Source organism: Lineus longissimus, chromosome 18 (genome assembly GCF_910592395.1).
Source record: "Lineus longissimus chromosome 18, tnLinLong1.2, whole genome shotgun sequence".
NCBI lineage: Eukaryota > Metazoa > Nemertea > Pilidiophora > Heteronemertea > Lineidae > Lineus > Lineus longissimus.
The window spans coordinates 10,535,097-10,554,142 of NC_088325.1; the positions used below are offsets into that span (position 1 = coordinate 10,535,097).

The following is a 19,046-nucleotide window of genomic DNA, read 5'->3' on the forward strand; positions in this document are numbered from 1 at the left end:
AGTGTCATTGCAAAAAATATAAATATATCCTTGGAAGAAATGAGGAGTATCATTGTGAGAAAAGAGTAGGGACTTTTAATACAAGAAATTAGGAGTGACCTTTCGGGGCAGGCAGCTGGACATAATCAGGCTTGATGTGACTGCCTCATCTATCTCAACGTGATGGCAGGACAGTGGGGCAGGCAGCATGTCATATTCAGGCTGGGTGTAAATGTCTCATCTCTCTCACCGAATTGACAGGATGGCAGGGCAGGCAGCAGGAACCAGGCTTGTTGTGAATGTCTCATAAGAAATGAGGAGTGTCCTGCAAGAAATGAAGATGAGTGTCCTTGCGAGAAATGAAGAGGAGCATCCTGGCAAGGAATCAGGAGTGCCCATCTTCTTCTGCGTTCAGAATTTTTGAGATACACACTAGACAGTCAGTCTGCTTTTGGGAACAAGGTCGGCTGTCCCAGGGACTTCTGCCACAGAGCCCTGGAGCTTTGTGGTCAGGGTGGTGTACTTTGGCCAGTACTTCTCTCTCTTGGCTTCACGCTGTCCATTAGGAACTTCTTAGTCCTTGCTCTCCAGAACTTGATGTGCATAACTACATGCAGATATAGTTTGTTGTGTATTGTAGTAACTGTTTTTCGAGTTTTGTGTATGGGGGGGTCAGAACTCTGAATCTTTTTCATGCAAGTGCTTGGCAGACCGCCAAGTTTTATTGCAGAGATTTGACTGGGTAGCTACTCTTGATGTGGCTCCCTGTCTGATGTCGTGGAATGGGCCCAAACCTGACACTCTGTTCGTTCATGATATCTTTCACAACGTCCTTCCGCCATTATGCCCCCGATAATTATCACACGTGGAACATTTGGCTTGCCCCAATGTTGAGACTCCTATCCAGTTTCATGTTGACTCATCAAAATACAAATATTGAAATTTATAATTGATTTTATTAACAAAAAAATATACAAACATTATAACAGAATGCATTCAGACCAGGTACAATCGGATTTCAGATGTCATGAAAGTTCATCAAAAGCTTTACGGTCAATCGGTAATGTTTGCTGCCTTTTTTTTCACTTCCTGCTGTTGTCCTACCGATATCAGGACAAACTGAACGAGATGTTTCAAACACATCGCCATTTTTTCAAGATTTAGAAATCCTTGTCATCAACTACTGTCCAAAACATCAGCCAATTCATTCATATCAACTTTTTCTATATTGACGCTAGTATCCATCGAGTCCTCCTGCTTTTGGTGCCAATGCTTCTTCCGCCCATGTTTCTTTCCCTTGCCACCAGGCGGACGTTGAAATCCTCGCTGGGAACCTTGGCCGAAACAGATGTTCTTTGGGACTCTGAAAAAGAGTTGAGAGTTGAGATTATCACTAGATCATGATACTGAAGTGACATCTTTGATTGACGTCATTGCTCTACGAAAGTGTTAGGAAGAATACAAAGGGACACAAAATAAAGTTAGGGCCGGTGTGGAGTCTAACCTCCCTATCGAAAACGATCGCAACTACTTGTATCTTTAAAAGTATATGTGTCGAAAAATCAAGGTCACTTTAACTCACTTATAGCTGTATTGAAACCGGCTTTTTGGAGCCGCATCCTCAGCATCGCCATCTGCCGTCATGGCAACTGACTCCACATTTTCTTTTGATACGTCCGCATCCATCTCCACAGGGGTTGCATCACCGTGACTGTTCTCGTTGACAGGTTGTTCCGTGGTTTGTTTTGCATCCTTTTTCCTGTAAGAAGAGCATTTCATTTTCAACCTTACGCTGCGAGTGAGGTGCGTAGCACGTCATGTCACATGTCCCCTTCATGTGCGGATGACGTGCATAACACGTCATGACCAATAATAATTTTAATTCATCAGCAATTGGCCGCAGCCTCCCATATGCCCTCAGGAAAAAGTAGTTCCATCCAAATACTACAGATGGTGACACTTTTGAATATCATATACCCATTCAGATAAAAGTAAGCATTTTTCAGCATTGCTATCCACAACTCAGAATGGGCTGGCACGGGATGAAAAATGTTTTCTTCATATATAAACACATAACCGTTCTCGTAACATCAAAACTCACGTGACACAGCCGAAGGTCGCCCTGTATTTCCCACTTACTCCAAACTTAAGTAGCTACAGGATCAGTGCAGTGACAGGCCGGAGTATTTTGAGGGGGTAATTCTTACTTTTTGCCACCTTGTTGTGGTCTATCAAATCGAAAGTTGGCTGGATACTGATGCGCTTTGATAAGATGATTCTTGCGATTCTTGGCGGTGAGGAATTTTTTACCACATCCCTCCCTGAGACATTCATACTGGAAAATACAATACATGTACAAACTTTGACTTCGATGAGTTTTAAAAATCTATTTCATTCACGGTTATTGTATTTTTTTGTGGCTCAGGTAAACAGAAAGAAAGACTGCCATTGACTGTGCAGTTATTATGCAAAAGTTATGCTGATCAACTGGGAATTTATGGTATTCATATACCAGTCTACTCAACAGCATTTTTCAAATTTAGTTTTAGTACAGTAGAACCTCTCTATTAAGAACACCCTTGTGACTGACAAGTGCTGTCCTTAATAGAGAGGAGTCCTGATTAGAGAGGTCAAATTAAATGGAAACACCCAATTCGGGACCAAAAGTAGTGTCCTTTTGAAATAGCAAGGTTGTCCTTCATAGAAAGGTGTTCGCTAACAGAGGTTCCACTGTGTGTCATAATAGCATGGTGTTTTATGTAAAGTTCCACATCAATAATTAGGACATGGAAATGACCCATTTCATATTGAAGCGATTTGTACTTAATGAATTACTATTTCACAATGTCCTGATTCAAAGGGAACACCATTCGTAATTACTGATGGTCCAAGAAAATAGAAATGCAGTTATACACAATGCCGTAGTGTCTTTTTACAAGAGGCGTTGAGTTTCAATTGGATTTTGTGGGTTTGCAATAAAACATTTTGTTTTCATATGATTCAGGGTACTGTAAGAGCCATTTCAGCAAAATTATCTAAATTTTTTCACAATGGCAATCTGAACTCACCATATGCCTCGAACAAAAGACATTTTTAATCCCCGATGTAAAAAATCGTCTTACCATATTCTGTTTTTGCGACAGGAGTTGAAACATGGAGTCGTGCCACTCCAGCACGTGAATATCTAGGATGTGGAGGTTGGGGAACGTCCGGTGGCATTGTGAGCAAGTGTGCCGGTGCTCACTATTATAATGTAACTCATATCTGAAATATAATTGTTAGAACTTTAGACGGGGGATTTTCTTCTTTCTTCTTTTTTCGCGTTCAGTAAAATAGATATACGGCTATAACAATGCCGTAGTGCAGTTAATATCATGCATGCAACTTTGTTGAAACTTTGTATGTACATCATTTGTTTATCTGTCTGTACAATGGCAATGTTGAAATTTATTTTAATTTCAGAGTTTTTGCAAACCGTGTCCCCCTTTAAAGGTGAAAGTGCCATTCTAAAACTTACCCAGCTATGGAGTTGAATCTTTTCTGGCAGGTAGACAAATGGCAGGAAAATTCAGGTACACTGAAAAATAATCATTACTGGAATTGAGAGAGGGACTCTGACTTAAATTCAGCTTATGTGCATCATTAGGACTAGGAGTTTACAAATGCAGGTAGCAAAAAATCATGCAAATACATGAATGTCACTGGCTCATAATTTCTCTTTCATTTTTACTAGACTTGTCAAGGAAACTTTTTAAAATATGACTTTTATTGATACGTAACCTAGCATGTCGTCTTACAAAACCAATCCGGTCGTCCTCTCATAGAAAATGTTAAGATTGCCGAGTTATTCGTAGAATGATTTTATTTACTGCACACCCACCTTGAGAGTTGCAGTATTTCTTCGATATCTTCCGACACAGTCCATTGGTTGACCTCCAGGTTGCAGACAATGTTTCCTTCTTCGAAGAACGGGTCATCCAGTGGCCGACGTCTCTTCGTGATGGACCAGGTCCATTTTAGAGGCAGAATTTCTTTCAATGTGGTCGAGCCATGCAAGTCATCGGTTTCCATTTTGGCTACAAACAGTAAAATGTCAAAATATGACACTAAGAAGTTGGCCCAGAGGTTGCGACGGTACGTTTTAGACAATGGGAGGCTGCTAAAATGTGGAATTGGGAATGATTGCACCCTCGCTTTGCCAGTTGGCAGATTCCAAAACGTACTGCATGTCACCACTTCTGGGCAATCTATTAAGCTTGCCCAGTGGTGGAGGGAGGTCTGCACACCGCACTTGGCAGTCACGAGTCAGGAGGCATCCAAACTCTGTGTCACTGTCAGTCAAGGGTAAAGATGAACATCCAACACACAATATCTATGTCTATATTTTTCATTTACAGGGTGGCCCAGAATTATTTCCCCTCACACAATGGATACACAATGGAATTATATTGTGCAAGGGAAAATAATTCAGGGCCACCCTGTAGAATGTGGCTTGGTCCTTGGACTTTCACTTTGGCAACACAATTCGTTTTGTGTTTTCAAATCCAGCATCTTCAATTACCTTAGAACTTCCTATGAACTACTAAACGTCCTTATGTTTATTGAACGTCTATAAAGGATGCAATTTATTGGGGGGAACGGAAAGAAAAGCATAAATTTGAGCGAATTTTCAAGAGAAAAAACTGAAAAAGTTCAGAAAAAGTGGATTGCGCAAGGACAGAGGAGTGTCACTGCAGTACCAATATGAACCTTTCTTCAGGTACTCAAGTTGTGTACAAATACACAGAACGATGTACATCTAGTTTCACCTGGAGCTAGGTTCTAAAGTTTGGAATTCCCCAATGACGTCATACCGTTAAAGGGCAACATTGTATAAAGGTATTCCCTTGCAAGTTCACTTCTAAAAGGTGCATGAAGGCCTCAAGTCCATGCTCTTATTTGCTCTGCTAGGCTTTAGACCTTTCTTTGAAAATGGACGAAGGACGCATTATTCGAGTGGGATCAAGAAAGAGTCAGGTATGTATGCATATTTCCCAATTTCGGTGGTTTTATTTTAAATTTTTGCCAAGCTTTTATTTTAAATAGTTTTCTTAATTCTCACTCTTTTTGATATCCCCACTCATTCAAATCTTTGGGAAAGTGCATAAGTACTCTTGTCCAACCAGGACTTGTTTTCTAACATTATATGCAAGGCAAATACATCTTTGGGTTATACTGGATCAAACTGAGAATGCTGGTCGGTCGCTGTCGGTTATGAAACAGCATGCAGTTTTCCTTCGTTAAATTTGACCTGAATAAATTTGATAATTTATAGAATTTCAAATAGGCCTGGCTCCTGTCTGATCCTGAGTTGTCTGGGTCATTGTCCGTATATCCATCTTAATGTGAGTCAGTGAATCACAATATGTGACCCGTCACAGCAAAACAAGGTGCATGTTGCACAGAAGATGAGCCTAAATGACACCAGGAGATAATGGAAGAAATCGATGTACTTTTATTTCAAAAAAGGCAGACAACAGTATGTGTAATCAACAACCAGTCCATTTTAAGGGTTGTCCATAGGTACTGCCATTGGCTAGAAATCCTAAAGCAAGTAGAACTTCTTTAGAATGAATTAAATTGCCCATACTTAAAAACCTGGGAGGCTCCCACCCTCATCTCATGATGCCTAGGGTGTAATTTTGCTACACTTAACGACTTCTCAGTACAAAGGTTGACTATCAGATGAAAGCAATATTGAGTTCGAATCTTTGTTGTATTGAACAGCATAGAGCAATTTTTGAATTTCGGGGTACAGAAATGTAAATTTCAATCCCGATCATTTCAACTGGGCATTAAAGGACGGGGTAGGGTTGGGTGAAGCTTGTGATACACTCTTGCAAGGACTTCTTCATCACACATCACTGAATTAATTATTAAAGTACAGTTAAACTTTTGTGAGATTTTAACTGAGAGATAAAAGTATGTTTTACCTTACTTATGATTACATAACACAAAAGGGCCTAGAACATGCATGGGTTTGAATAGGTTTAAAATAAGCTTAGTTGTAATTGCGTCATTAAATTTGTGGTTTACCTGGATTGAGTATTTCTTATAGTACATTCTCCTGTATTCTAAAGGTCCTCTGGACTCCTTTGAGTTGGACCCAATTGTAAGGTTACTTCAGTTTAAAAAAGATAGTCACATGTAGGCGTACTTTAAAACAAAAGGGGTCTGGAGCCACTGCCTCTTATCAATTGTTTAACTTCATGTTTTGTAAGTTATGTAATGATGATATTGTAGCATACAATTTCATGTAAGGTAAAATGGTACAATTATTGCCTCACTACAATCATAGCCCCTACAGCGTTGAAATAGTTGGCGGTATGCATCAATGTACACTGAGGCTATAATTGTACCGGGGCGATGAGTGTATCACTTTATGTTACGTGCTTGCTGTTCGTTCCTGTTGAGTGTTTTGATTTCTCTTCCAGCTTGCCCTTATCCAGTCCAACCATGTTATAGGACGTCTACAGAGGCTATTTCCTGGAAGAAAGTTTGAGCTAAGTAGGTACCTCACTCACTCGCTCGCTCGCTCACTCACTCACTCACTCACTCACTCTTCCACCACATCCCTCCAGGCCTGAGCCATCAAGACCGCGCCAGGAGTGTGTGTTTTGCTAGTATAGATCTAAGACTTGAAACTAAATTGGAAAAACGTCAAAAACTTTCGGGAAAAAAAGTTTACTGACGAAACAGAAGAAGAACAAACATGAGGATAATCCACTTTTTACTCCTTTAATTCAAAAACATCTTAAAAGTCCATTTGATATTGTCGTAAACCCTAGATTACATAACATGTACTTTGTATTCTGGAGTACTTTACTACTTTACCATTGACCGACCTAAAGGCCTTGATTATAGGCCCTATTATCCTTGAAATTGTATGAATGGATAATGTTCAATTGTAAATACTTTAAATGGATAATGTATCAGCCTATTTTTGAGCACGTGACCTCATATTTCAAAGGTCAAAGTGAAATTTAACTCTACTGTGAACTCCATTATTTTCACGAGCCCAATGGCAATATTTTTGTGATTTTCATGTTAGGGAGAGTGGAGAGACCCCTATTGGCAACATTTTGCAGCTTACTCTAACCTTCCTGCCTCTTGCCTAAAGTCCCCCTTCAAAGCACTTTGCCACTTCTTCATCTTCTCTGCATCAAACATTTGAAGTTAGGCTATGAAATACAAAAAAATTGCCATTTCTCCTTTAACAACTATTTTCTCTTCATTTCCAGTTTCCATGTCAACCACGGGAGATGTCATCTTAGACAAAGCCTTGTCCAAAATTGGCGAGAAGAGTTTGTTTACGAAAGAATTGGAGGTTGCCCTTGAAGAGAAATCGGTTGACATGGTTGTACATTCATTAAAGGATCTGCCCACACTACTGCCCCCAAATATGGCCATAGCATCAGTCTTAGAGTAAGTCTGGAGAATCTGGACTTTGCAGATTAGAAAAAATGCAGTGCCTTTAGACGGTTATCTGCTGCGATTACAAAAATTTTGCTGTTGAATTGTGCAAATGAGATAATGCATTACCTGATGCACTAGGAGAACCTCTCTACCTGGTGCTGAAGGAGTGAATGACAGGTGATCTGTGGACAGTCTCCTTTTATTGTGGAGGCCCAGGTTTAAATTTGTCCATAGAGAAATGGTAAGTGTGTAGTGTCAAAGATTTATCATGCCAAGATATTGTACGTATCATTATCAAGGACACAGTCTCATAACTTGGGGGTAACTTGGATTTGAGTTGATTTTGTCTGATCTTACTCTTTCAGACGAGATGATCCTAGAGATGCTGTAGTCTTCACTGCATCTTGCAAGACAAAGAAATTAGAAGATTTACCACCAAATTCGTGAGTAATCATATGATTAGCCTTCCCTATTTTCTTTATCACTGAATTCAGGGTTTCTGAAAGGAGATATTGGCAAGACTTCCACTCATATATTGTCCATTCAAAAAGTGCTTTGAGGGATCTCTTATGCATCGAAAGTCGCAGGTGGCATCCGAAATATTTTGGCAGCATCCAGGAAAAAAAGACAGGATACCACTGTGGGCCTCACGGCACCTTCTTTGCGCATTCTGGCGGCTCTCAAAGTTATTTTGGCAGCAACCACACTTTGCCTTCTCCAAAATGTCATTAATTGAAATTTGGTGCACGTGACTTTCATTTGGAATTATATCAGGACATCTCTTATCATAAGTTCAACCGGCGAGCAAAACGGCCGCTGGGATTTCATTGTATTATTTTGAGAACCCAGACTTTCTTCCCTTGTGAATGAGCTGCCAAGTAATAAGTATGAGAAATTTTTTGTACTTTTCAGTGCAATAGGAACCAGTTCATTAAGACGAATTGCTCAGCTGAAGAGGAAGTACCCACTCTTCAGATTTGAAAATATTGTATCCTTTTTGTCGAGTCGAATTGTCACATGGTAGGTATCAGTTTCCACCACGGAATTCTGCCGAAAATTCACAAACTGCCAGGGTTATCATGTTTATTCTGAGTGAGCACTCCGTGCAGCAATGGTCTTTGTGTGGATCAATGCATTTGCAACATGCTGCCTGGAGCTCAGGGACATCATGATGATGTTGTCATGATGACTCTGAAAACACTCGGTAGTATGACGATACTGTCAGTGATGTATTTTTATCGGGAACTTTGTCAGACTTTCACCCCGATAGGCGTAAGCACATCAGCCTAAAGGTAGACCTGAAAATGCATTCATAAGCTGACCTTGACCTTCTAACAGCGGGGTAACCTCAACACACGTTTCCGAAAACTAGACGAAGGAAATATGTACGCCGCAATCGTTCTAGCAAAAGCCGGTTTAGAAAGAATGGAATGGCATAGCCGTATCGATGAAGTCCTTGAGCCGTCCGATTGTATGTACGCCGTAAGCCAGGGGGCGCTGGCGGTGGAATGCCGATCGGACGACCAGGAGATGATCGAGATGCTGAGTACGCTTCATCATACTGGGACGTTACTTCGAGTCGTTGCAGAGAGGGCTTTTCTGCGGACTTTGGTGAGATAAAGCATTACGATTACTATAAACCCAAAAATGTTCACTGGTGCTTTTTTGGCAGGATCACAGAAGAACCTCAATTAGCGGAAATAAAAAGTGAACATTTCTTTTGATAGGAAAAAAGGATAGTTTTTGTAAAAAACCGAGTTATGTAAAGTAAAAGTGATGGACTGTTTTGGTTCAGGCTCAAAATTAGGTTAAGGCAGTGACGAGAACCATAACATTTTCTTTCAGTAGCCTTATTTCATGTGTCATTTTGATTCCTATTTTCAGGAGGGAGGCTGTACTGTACCTGTAGCTGTCCATACTGTTTTTACCGAAGGAGATTCGAAGGTACGGTTAATTTTATCCTGTTGCTATATTTTTTGCTTTTCAAAGAATATTTTAACAGTGTTCAAATTAGCAAGCTTTCATATGAGTGGTTGTAGCTGACGAAGGTTTTTCACAAATCATCTTGATTGGAAAAAAATTCAAATCAGCAAAAAAATTCTTTTCATTCCAAAAGCGGAAAGAACTCGAGGATTCTGTAAAATAAAAATCGGGAAAAATTTCCTTTTCAAAATTTTTACGATTTTCAAAGGCACAATAGTTTAGTGGTCTACAGTATTCATAATGCATCTTTTGTTGCAGTGTGAGTTGTCTATGGACGGTGGCGTGTTTAGCCTAGATGGATTTCAGGCGATAACGAATTCTATGCAGACGCGGTTTACTCTAGAGCCAGTCAGTAAGAAAGTGAGTACCAATACATCATTTGGTTTAAGCCGTAAGCCCAACGAAGTGCAATAAACCTTTCGCTGTGGGTAACGTTTATAGCAGGTCATCTACTGACCTTGTTCCTGCCTATCATCACCCTCTAAAGGGACAATATAGGCAGCGGCCAGTCAGGCAAGATAAAGTTACACGAAGTCACCAATAGGGGTCTCTCTCATCTCTCAGTACGTCAAAATGATTCAAGCTTGTGCGAGGAATATATTTAGTGCTGAATCTGACCTAGGGCCCTTTACTACTGTGTATATAAGTCACCTGGAGATGGCCAAATTAGCCCCTCTGCTCCTGCCTATAGTCCCCCTTTAATTTCCACTTGTCACATTTTCAGATGAGGACAAATGGTCCATCTCTGTTCTCTAGTATCGTTGCCGAAGACGTTAACGACTCCGCACTCGCCGCTGTGGAAACGTTGGGTCGTCAACTCGCCGAGACTCTGCTACAGAACGGCGCCAAGCCAATCCTGGATGAAGCGAAGGCTGAGGCAGAGGCCGAGCTGAGGAAACAAAAAGTGGAACGAGATCTGAAACGCAACGAAGCCTGTGAGAAGGCTGTTTAAGAACTTACTAGGGAGCTTGGGGTTGAGATCTGAAGCATGCAAGGAATCCTGGGAGTGGAAAGACTTCTTTTAAACTCTTGTTGTGTTTTAACACAACAAGAGTTTAAAAAAACTCTTGTTGTGTTTTAACACAACAAGAGTTTAAAAACTCTTGTTTAAAAACTTGTTTAAAAACTCTTGTTGAGAGTGGAGAAACAATCTTTTTTAAACTCTTGTTGATTGGTGGTTTTACAAAAATGTTGAAGTCAGAAGTTAGAACGCTCATTTAAGAGTGCGGCTTTGTTTTAACTGACATAACTTATGCAGCATTAAAAGGTGCTGCAGTTTGTTTTCATTGCAATTTCTTCTGGTTCAGGTAAATGCATGTAGAAATCAACTTTGCAGAAAGTTGGCATTTATACTATTTGTAGATGCAAAATCTTTGCACTAACGTTCCACCCACATGTATGGTTGTGCTGTCAAATTGCTGACGATTTCTTGCAGTTGATTTTCATTACTTCGTATAGTGAGCAATTGAAATGACCCAGAAATTTCTGAGCAGATTTCAAGCTGAGTGTATGGCTTTTTTGAGTCGATTTATATTCGGCTGGCTCTTCCCGCAACCAAACTGGCACTGATCCATCCACGGCCACCATTTACAAATCCGTCTGTTGACTAGCCAATTTAAGTGCCCCATGCACCATATGGCAATATTTTGGAACAGAAGTTTTGTCGATTTTGTATTGACATGATGCGATCTACTTATTTAGCTTTATATTGCTTGAATCAAGTTTAGGTAAATCCATCTTGCTTGCATGTAGTGCGTCAGGAAAAAGGGAATTACATCTTAAACTTCAAAAAGAGCAAGGCAGTTTGCTCTCAGCAGTTAGTCATGACATTATTTGTATTATGAAATGGTTGCGAGGTATATATTTATAAAATGGACGCCACTAATAAATAGGAAATGGTCGCCAGATATATATAGATTCATGCTGCTTGTTTTATACAGGTAGTATCCTTATTCTCTAGAGAATTAATTCGCCCTAGTATCATATGCTGCTTAATATATATTTTAGAATATAATCTGTGTAGTATTTAGATAGAAATATTGAGTATGTGTCAGCATGTTACAGGAAAACCATTAGAAATGTTCTTCATTATTGGTTGTTAGTGCTGTCAATGAATACTAGTAAAGGCCTTTCAGACAAAATGTTATTTCTTGGGGACTGCTGCGCCATCTATCAAAACCTCATTGGAAAAGTTGTATTCAGTGGCGCCGGGAGAGAATGACTTTTGTGGGAAACCTCTATTCTGAAGAGGTTACAAACCACCAAAGTCATAATTTTGCCTGCGGAGATAGTAGACAAGAGATGTGAAAAAGCCTGAGGGTTGACATGGTCATCATCGTTGCCTTGTGGCATTTAAATCTGTTTTTCATGTATTCATAGTCTTCAGTGCATTGTGTAGACGTCATTTAGCTGGTTGAAGGGCGCCTGTGCAAAGGTTCTTTATGTCATGTTATAGGCCAATGTAAAACAAATGCACCAAAACTGGCTTAAAGGGAACTGGAACCGCCAAGCCAGTTCGTATGACCTCGTTTTCATTTCCCGCGTATCGGGTGATCAGAACGAGGCATGAATGAAAAAAGGCGCCTAGCTGTCAATCATTGAGTGACGTCACTACTATGGAATTTACTACGAAAACTCATGAATGAAAGATCGCATGACTCACGTGATTCTCACATGATTCTCAATGATAACAAATTGAACTGCGCATGCTCGGGCACTGGGGGCGGAGCTGCAAATCTGAACTCGAATAGGAAGTTGGAAGTTTGACTTTCTCGGGCGGTGAAAGTCGAAAAAATGAATAAATCGCTCGGCGGTTCCAGTTCCCTTTAATGGTGTCTGCTCATTATTTTAATCAATGGTTACCGAGGTATGTTCTGTTTTGATACTACATGTATTTTATAATTAGCATAATCTGAATAAAATATTTTTCGCTTGAACTGTTCTTTGTTTATTAATTAATGTATTTCATGTTAGCATTTCAATGGGGTATTCTAAAACACATTGTGGTAGTGCAAATCGAGTGATGTTTGTAAAGCCAAAGGTTTACAAATTCGCTCCCTTTTCATTTGTACTGTGCATCAGACAACAAGATGGAGACATTTGACATTTCAGAAAATTTGAAACAATATCGGATGCTACAGAAGAAATGGAGACAATGTCACATCCAAGTGAGGTGCAGATAAAAATTCTGTCTGCCATTGAGGGAGACTATAGCTTGCCTTGAAGGTGGTCGGAGATTATATCACATCCAACCAACACAAACCAGCCTGGTAAAACCACATGCCTCCTCGCGAGACATGATACTTTGGTGGGCGGTCTTTGCGGTCAGACCAAGCAACAACTAAACTCGTCCCCTGAGTGTTTTCATGACATTTGGGTGGTCGATCTCTGTGGTCAGACTAAGCCACAACATAACTATGTGTCAGGAATTGGTGAAGATCTAAAGTGGCTCGGGGTAAAAGGCTGCAACACATCCCAGTCCCTCCTGCCCAGTTCAGGAAGTCAATTGCCAAGTTCTTGTATTATCTTGTGTTGCCGGGTTAAGATGATATGGAGGGGAAGGGTGGAGGATATATCCCCAGGATGAGACTTATATGTCCTGTGGTTGCGACACTGTCTCAGGCTGAATGGAAGATGAAATCCACAAGTTGGGACCATGGCTTGTGTCCTTTGGCTGTGATATTGTGTCAGGTTGATTGGATAAGATAGAAGCTCAAAGTTGGGACAATTTCTTGTCTCCTTTGGTTGTGATGTCGTCCTTTGGTTGTATGGAAGATAGAATCCCCAAGCTCGGATACTTATGTCCTTCTGTTGTGGTAATGGCCTTGGTTGTATAGAAGAAAGAATCCCCAAGCAAGGATACCAATATCCTTTGGTTGTGTTAAAGACCCTGCTTGTATGGAAAATAGAATCCCAAAGTGGGACACTTATATCTGTTGGTTGTGATAATGGCTCTGGTTGTATAGAAATAGAATCACAAAGTTGGGACACTTTCTTGTCTCCTTTGGCATGTTGTCTTGGGTTGTGTGAAAGATATTAATCCCAAGTTGGGTGAACTTCCTCTGTCCTTTGGTTGTGATATTAGGATTAGAGTGATATCAAGATATTGTATTAGGTTGAATGGACAAAGAGTCCCAAAGATGAGACACTTTTGTCCTTAGCTTGTGATATCATCTCGGGCTGTATTGCAGATGAATACCCAATTGGTAGGGACACTTTCTTGTTCCTTTGGTTGTGATATTGTCCTGGGTGGTATAGAAGATACCCCCCTTTTTTGTCTGTCTCCTGTTGTATGAAAGATAAAATGCACAACTTGAAACGCTTTCATGTGTCCCCTGGTTGTGATATTGGGTCTGGTTGTATGGAAGATAGAACCCCGAAGTTGGAAAACTTTCTTGTGTCCTTTGGTTGTGATGTTGTCTTGGTTTGCCCGGAAGATAGAATCCCCAAGTTGGAAAGCTTTCTTGTTTCCTTAAGTTGTGATGTCGTATTAGGTTGAATGGATATAGAATCCAACAGATGAGACACTTTTGTCCTTGGCTTGTGATGTCATCCCTGGCTGTATAGAAGATGAATACCCAATTGGTAGGGACACTTTCTTGTTCCCTTGGTTGTGATATTGTCCTTGGTGGTATAGAAGATAAACCCCTCCTTTTGTGTCTGTCTCCTGTTGTTTGAAAGATAAAATACACAACTTGAAACGCTTTCCTGTGTCCCCTGGTTGTGATATTGGGTCTGGTTGTATGGAAGATAGAACTCCCAAGTTTGAAAACTTTCTTGTGTCCTTTGGTTGTGATGTTGTCTTGGTTTGCCCGGAAGATAGAACCCCCAAGTTGGAAAGCTTTCTTGTTTCCTTAAGTTGTGATATTATATTGGGTTGAATGGATATAGAGTCCCCAAGATGAGACACGTTTGTCCTTGGCTTGTGATATCGTCTCTGGCTGTATTGCAGATGAATACCCATTTGGTAGGGACACTTTCTTGTTCCCTTGGTTGTGATATTGTCCTTGGTGTCTGTCTCCTGTTGTTTGAAAAAGATACAATGCACAACTTGAGACACTTTCCTGTGTCCCCTGATTGTGATATTGGCTCCGGTTGTATGAAAGATAGAAAGGCAGAGTTACACACGTGTGTCCCCTGGTTGTGATATGGGCTATGATTGTAACTTGTGACACTGTCTTGCGTCGCCTGTTTCTGACATTTTTCAGGTGGTCAAGCCCAGTTGTGCTGCCTGGTTGTGACAGTGTCCAAACTTGACAGGAATAAGGGGGAGAGTAAATCACCGAGTTGCAATGCTTCCTCCAGAAGACGTGGTCTCAGGTTGAGAAGTCAATCAACAAGACACATTTTATTTTCTTGTCAGGGGGAGGCAGATCCAGGAATGCAGAGAAAGAGTGCAGGTGTCCTTTGAACTTCCCGAGGAATGATGAAGATTCTTACAGGTTTAAAGGCAGCTGGTGTCTGCCCTCTTCAACCATTACTACAGATTGTGACATTGTCTCGTTTCAGGGGTGGGGTGGAAGACTGAATCCCCATCACCTGTAACTCCGTTTGACCTCTTGGCGTAGGGCTTTCTTGGGCTGAGGGGGAGAATCACAGAGTAAAAAGATGCCACGTAAATGATATGATAATTTTATTGTATTGTTTTATACAAAACAGTCATAATAAAATCTTCTTTCGATAAGAAACAAACTAAATTTTCTTGGAGCGAGAATCGTCTCCGATTCTCTTCAGTGAAAAAACTAGAAAACTCAAAAATATACAGTAGCACTGTTGAGGTGGTTCCTACAAGAAAACGAGATTAACAGTTAAAGGGGACCAAAGCTTACATTCATTTCATGGGACTGCAGCAGAATTTCTAATGAGAGAGAGAGAACTTTTGCACAGTGAGTTGTGTACCTTTTCAAGACCCATGTGATCATTGTCATGACAACTCAACAGCCCGATGTGTTACCATCACACAAGACGCTTTTGCCGTAGTCTGGGATCCTGACCACACTATCACTGTCGTGGTATGTAAATAAAACCTGGGGCTTGCGGACCAGGCTGGCTTCGCAGTTTTGATGTTTTGTCTAATTTCTCTGGTACATAAATAGACCACCGCAATGAGTTCGGAAAAGGTACATAAGTGACTGCGCCCACAGCAGATTTGTTGGGCCATCCCGTTGGCAAAAAGTTTGCAGGAAACGAGTACTCAAGATGAAATGAAAGTTATCGATCATTTCCACAAAATTTTAATCCACCAAAAACTATTCCTCTTCAGGAAGAAAGTTGATTTTCTGACTGCGCCATCAGTCCAAGAAATAAGTAACTACATGCATTACTGCTGTCTGCTCAGAATATCTCCAGAGACAGCACCCTGTACAGAAACAGCCGGTGCTAGGAAGCAGGAATATAATGGCCAGCGCACATTTTAAATGCAAGTGTCCAATCAATTGTACAATGCAAGCAACCTCCAATACTATTGAAATATGGTTTCCATCCAGCCATGGCAATTTCTCACAAACAAGACAAAGGGCACTTTAAATCCTTCATAACAGTGTCTGAATTAATCTCCCAAGTCTGCCGATTTGATCATCTCTATTCTTACACATTCGAGAAAAATAATTCACAATTTTGACCGATTTGCTCAAAGGACTTTCGAGTTGTCCCCGTTGATGGCCCGTCCAAACAACGTGACGACAATGCCAACAGCTGATGACGTCATGAGCCACTAGTGTGTTGATATTATCAAATGAAGTCGAAGACGTCACTCGGTCGGACGATCACCACAACCCACTGACAGCGCCAGCAAGTAACGTCACAACCATGGTATGGTATGGATTTGGCAAGATGCAACTGGTTACGCCGGCACGCCTTCGAGTTTGTTGTTTCTTTTGGTTTGAGAATAAGAATAAATCTCATGGTCATGATCGAGGCCCAAATTGACAATGCTAGTGCAAAGTTGTAGGGTACTATTGTTTTTGTTTCAAGAGAAGGGGCAAAACCGTAATGGAACGATTTCATCATGTATCGAGACCTGCACTGGTTACCCATACGAGCGCGGATTGAGTTTAAAATCCTAACAGTTGTCTACAAATGTTATCGCCAACTGGCCCCGAAATATCTGGAGGAACTGTTAGTGCCGTACGCACCAAAGCGTGCACTTAGATCTGCGGACAAGAACCTTCTCGTCACCCCACGGTTCCAAAGCTCGAGTTTTGGCGGGAGAGCTTTCAGCTCAGCGGCCGCATTGGCTTGGAACTCTCTCGGCCAAGGCCTACGCCAGGAGGACACTCTGAACAAGTTCAGGAAGGCTCTAAAAACTGAGCTTTTCAGAAAACATTTCTCACGCAACTAATGACTGTCAACTATAGTGGGGAGCGCTTTTGAACATTTTCAAATGGAAACAGCGCTTTATAAATTTAACTTTATTATTATTATTATCATGAAGTTCCAAAGAAGTGTGAGCCCTTACCACACTTAATCGCTTGACACTGCTAGAGGGAAACCATACTTTCAGGTGTATAAATACAATAATGAAAAGTCCCAACAGCTAAGACACTAGTACGCCCTGCGCGGATTGCTTTTTCTCGTCTTTCTTCGCACCCTCATCCTCCTCCCCTCTGATTCGAATATTGTGCTTTTCCCTGAACTCATTCAATTCCTCTCCTTGGGTCTCCAGCTGTTTCGTAAGTCCTTCGATTACTTTTCCTAACTGAAAACGAAAAGATTTAACATTTATTGATATAGTGTGGAACAATATCACATGCTTGGGAGCATGGTGGCACGGAAGAATGGAAACCACTTGTGATCGGAGGGGCAAGACTGTTGTAACCTTGGCATGAGGATGAGAGCCGGACACTTCCTTATGGTTTTGGGCCTGGCCGGTGGCTGTAGGCAATCTTAAATTTGACAAAGGCAGCATCCAGTCCAACGTAGCAAGGCATATTCTCTCAATCATTATAGCCAAGCACTACCAGTCAAACATTAATTTGACATCTCCACCCACACTCACCTGATCTTTATTATTTTCTAAAGCAGGTAATACGTCTTTCACTGTTCTTTCAACGAGGACGCCTCCCACCATTCTAAAACATTTTCTTTCGGGGTCAACATGTTTCAGGGCAGCAACAACCAATCTAAAAAAAAGCGAGTGAAGCTTTTATAATAAAAATCAGCAGGTTAAAAGTAAGGCCATGGGAATTATTAATCCGGTTTACCGTCCACCTCCCGCATGGGTTCTGAGCGAACATGAAATATTTTCATTATTTTAAAAAAAATCTATTTATTTTATTGTTGCCATCATTTTTTTATTTAAATAATCTTTCCAGTGGTTCATCTTTACCTTAAATGATTGAAAAACACAATAAAAACTTGGCAGGGTAGGCTCTTCATCATAATAATGACATTTTTTCAATGCCTCATGTTGATGACCGACCTGATTTCCATTTACTGGAACTTGCTGAATCGCGTGTTTTGACCAGTAAATCAGACTGTAAACCGATAATGAAAAATGAAAAAAAGCCTCATCATCTTTTTAAATCACTCGGACGGTAAACAGGATTAATCATTCCTATGGCCTAAGACAATGGTGTAGTGACCGTTGGTTCCGTCACGTACCTCAGGTTTTCGTTTGCACTGACCAAAAGTACCGTTAAGGCTTTCACCGTCTCATATAGGCTTACAATACCTGTAGTATGTATGATGACGGAGCCAGTTTTCGCGGGTCTTATCACTAAGTGCTGATTTACTATACTAGCTTCCAACGATTGCGCACACGCAAAAGCTTATTTATTACGAAAGTTGAGATCAATAACAAAATATCTGGGAGCCATACAATACATACATGTTTCGGCTAAACTTTAGAATCCCCGATCGGAAATGACGTAGTTTGATCGCATTCAACTATAAATCCATTACGAACAGTGGTGCTTCGTTAGTCAACCGATGACCTTTTTTTGGGGTGTGATCGGGGATTGTAAACTCGTTCCCATGTTTCAATTTCTTCTCTGGAAACGAAGTGACGCGCGAGAAAACGGGATTTCGCGAAATTGGGGAGGACTCGAAATTGGGGAGCAGCACCATACATGATGTACACAACATAGGCCTACCTTGCCTACAGTCTACACAAAAAATGAAGAATTTTCATGTTACATTTTCAACCACTTACTCGTGTTCTTTACAGTCCATTTCTAATTCTGAAATCTTTGTGGCAATACTTCGTTGTTGCTGCCTTAGTTCATTGAATTCTGAAACGATTTCTTCTTTTGTAAGGGTCTTTTCTTTCATGTCTTTGCCCTTTTTCGCGGAATTTGTTTGAGATGCCATTTTCACGTTTTGACAAAATCAGCCTCGCTTTGGAGTACTTGAAGGAGCGCCGCCTTTTGCAACACCCTCCGCCAGCCTACCTCTCTGGCTGGGCACCACCTCCACAGCTAGGAACCTCTCTGACCAGGAACCACACGTGACTGGTAGTATCACTTCCAACCGTTTGAAGAAATGGCGGTGCTGTTGGTTGATATGTTGGCGTGCAGTAGTATGAATGAATGAATGAATGAATTGAAAAACTTATATTGGGCGCCTTTCCGTGGTCCACCACGCTCAAGGCGCCACCCCCCCTAAATAGTCCTCAAACAAGGTAGTTTTGA

The 19,046-nt window shown here is 40.9% G+C and overlaps 3 protein-coding genes across 3 annotated transcripts; 1 reads left to right on the forward strand and 2 right to left on the reverse strand.

Annotated features, from left to right (window-relative positions):
* Positions 1-925: 925 nt before the first annotated feature.
* LOC135502408 (zinc finger protein 511-like) lies at positions 926-4,683 on the reverse strand. Its single transcript, XM_064795222.1, has 7 exons — positions 4,541-4,683; positions 3,860-4,055; positions 3,497-3,556; positions 3,102-3,243; positions 2,187-2,314; positions 1,562-1,738; positions 926-1,342 (listed from the first exon to the last, which is right to left on the reverse strand). Exons 2-7 carry the CDS (start codon positions 4,048-4,050, stop codon positions 1,156-1,158), a joined length of 885 nt encoding a protein of 294 aa, XP_064651292.1. The 5' UTR covers positions 4,051-4,055; positions 4,541-4,683; the 3' UTR covers positions 926-1,155.
* Positions 4,684-4,859: 176 nt separating this feature from the next.
* Positions 4,860-12,328, forward strand: LOC135502455 (porphobilinogen deaminase-like). Its single transcript, XM_064795298.1, has 9 exons — positions 4,860-4,995; positions 6,453-6,525; positions 7,260-7,443; positions 7,800-7,877; positions 8,347-8,422; positions 8,773-9,045; positions 9,319-9,378; positions 9,676-9,777; positions 10,142-12,328. Exons 1-9 carry the CDS (start codon positions 4,951-4,953, stop codon positions 10,367-10,369), a joined length of 1,119 nt encoding a protein of 372 aa, XP_064651368.1. The 5' UTR covers positions 4,860-4,950; the 3' UTR covers positions 10,370-12,328.
* Positions 12,329-15,032: 2,704 nt separating this feature from the next.
* On the reverse strand, positions 15,033-18,770 carry LOC135502498 (prefoldin subunit 2-like). The gene is made up of 3 exons (XM_064795399.1): positions 18,569-18,770; positions 17,414-17,537; positions 15,033-17,113 (listed from the first exon to the last, which is right to left on the reverse strand). Exons 1-3 carry the CDS (start codon positions 18,724-18,726, stop codon positions 16,952-16,954), a joined length of 444 nt encoding a protein of 147 aa, XP_064651469.1. The 5' UTR covers positions 18,727-18,770; the 3' UTR covers positions 15,033-16,951.
* Positions 18,771-19,046: the final 276 nt, after the last annotated feature.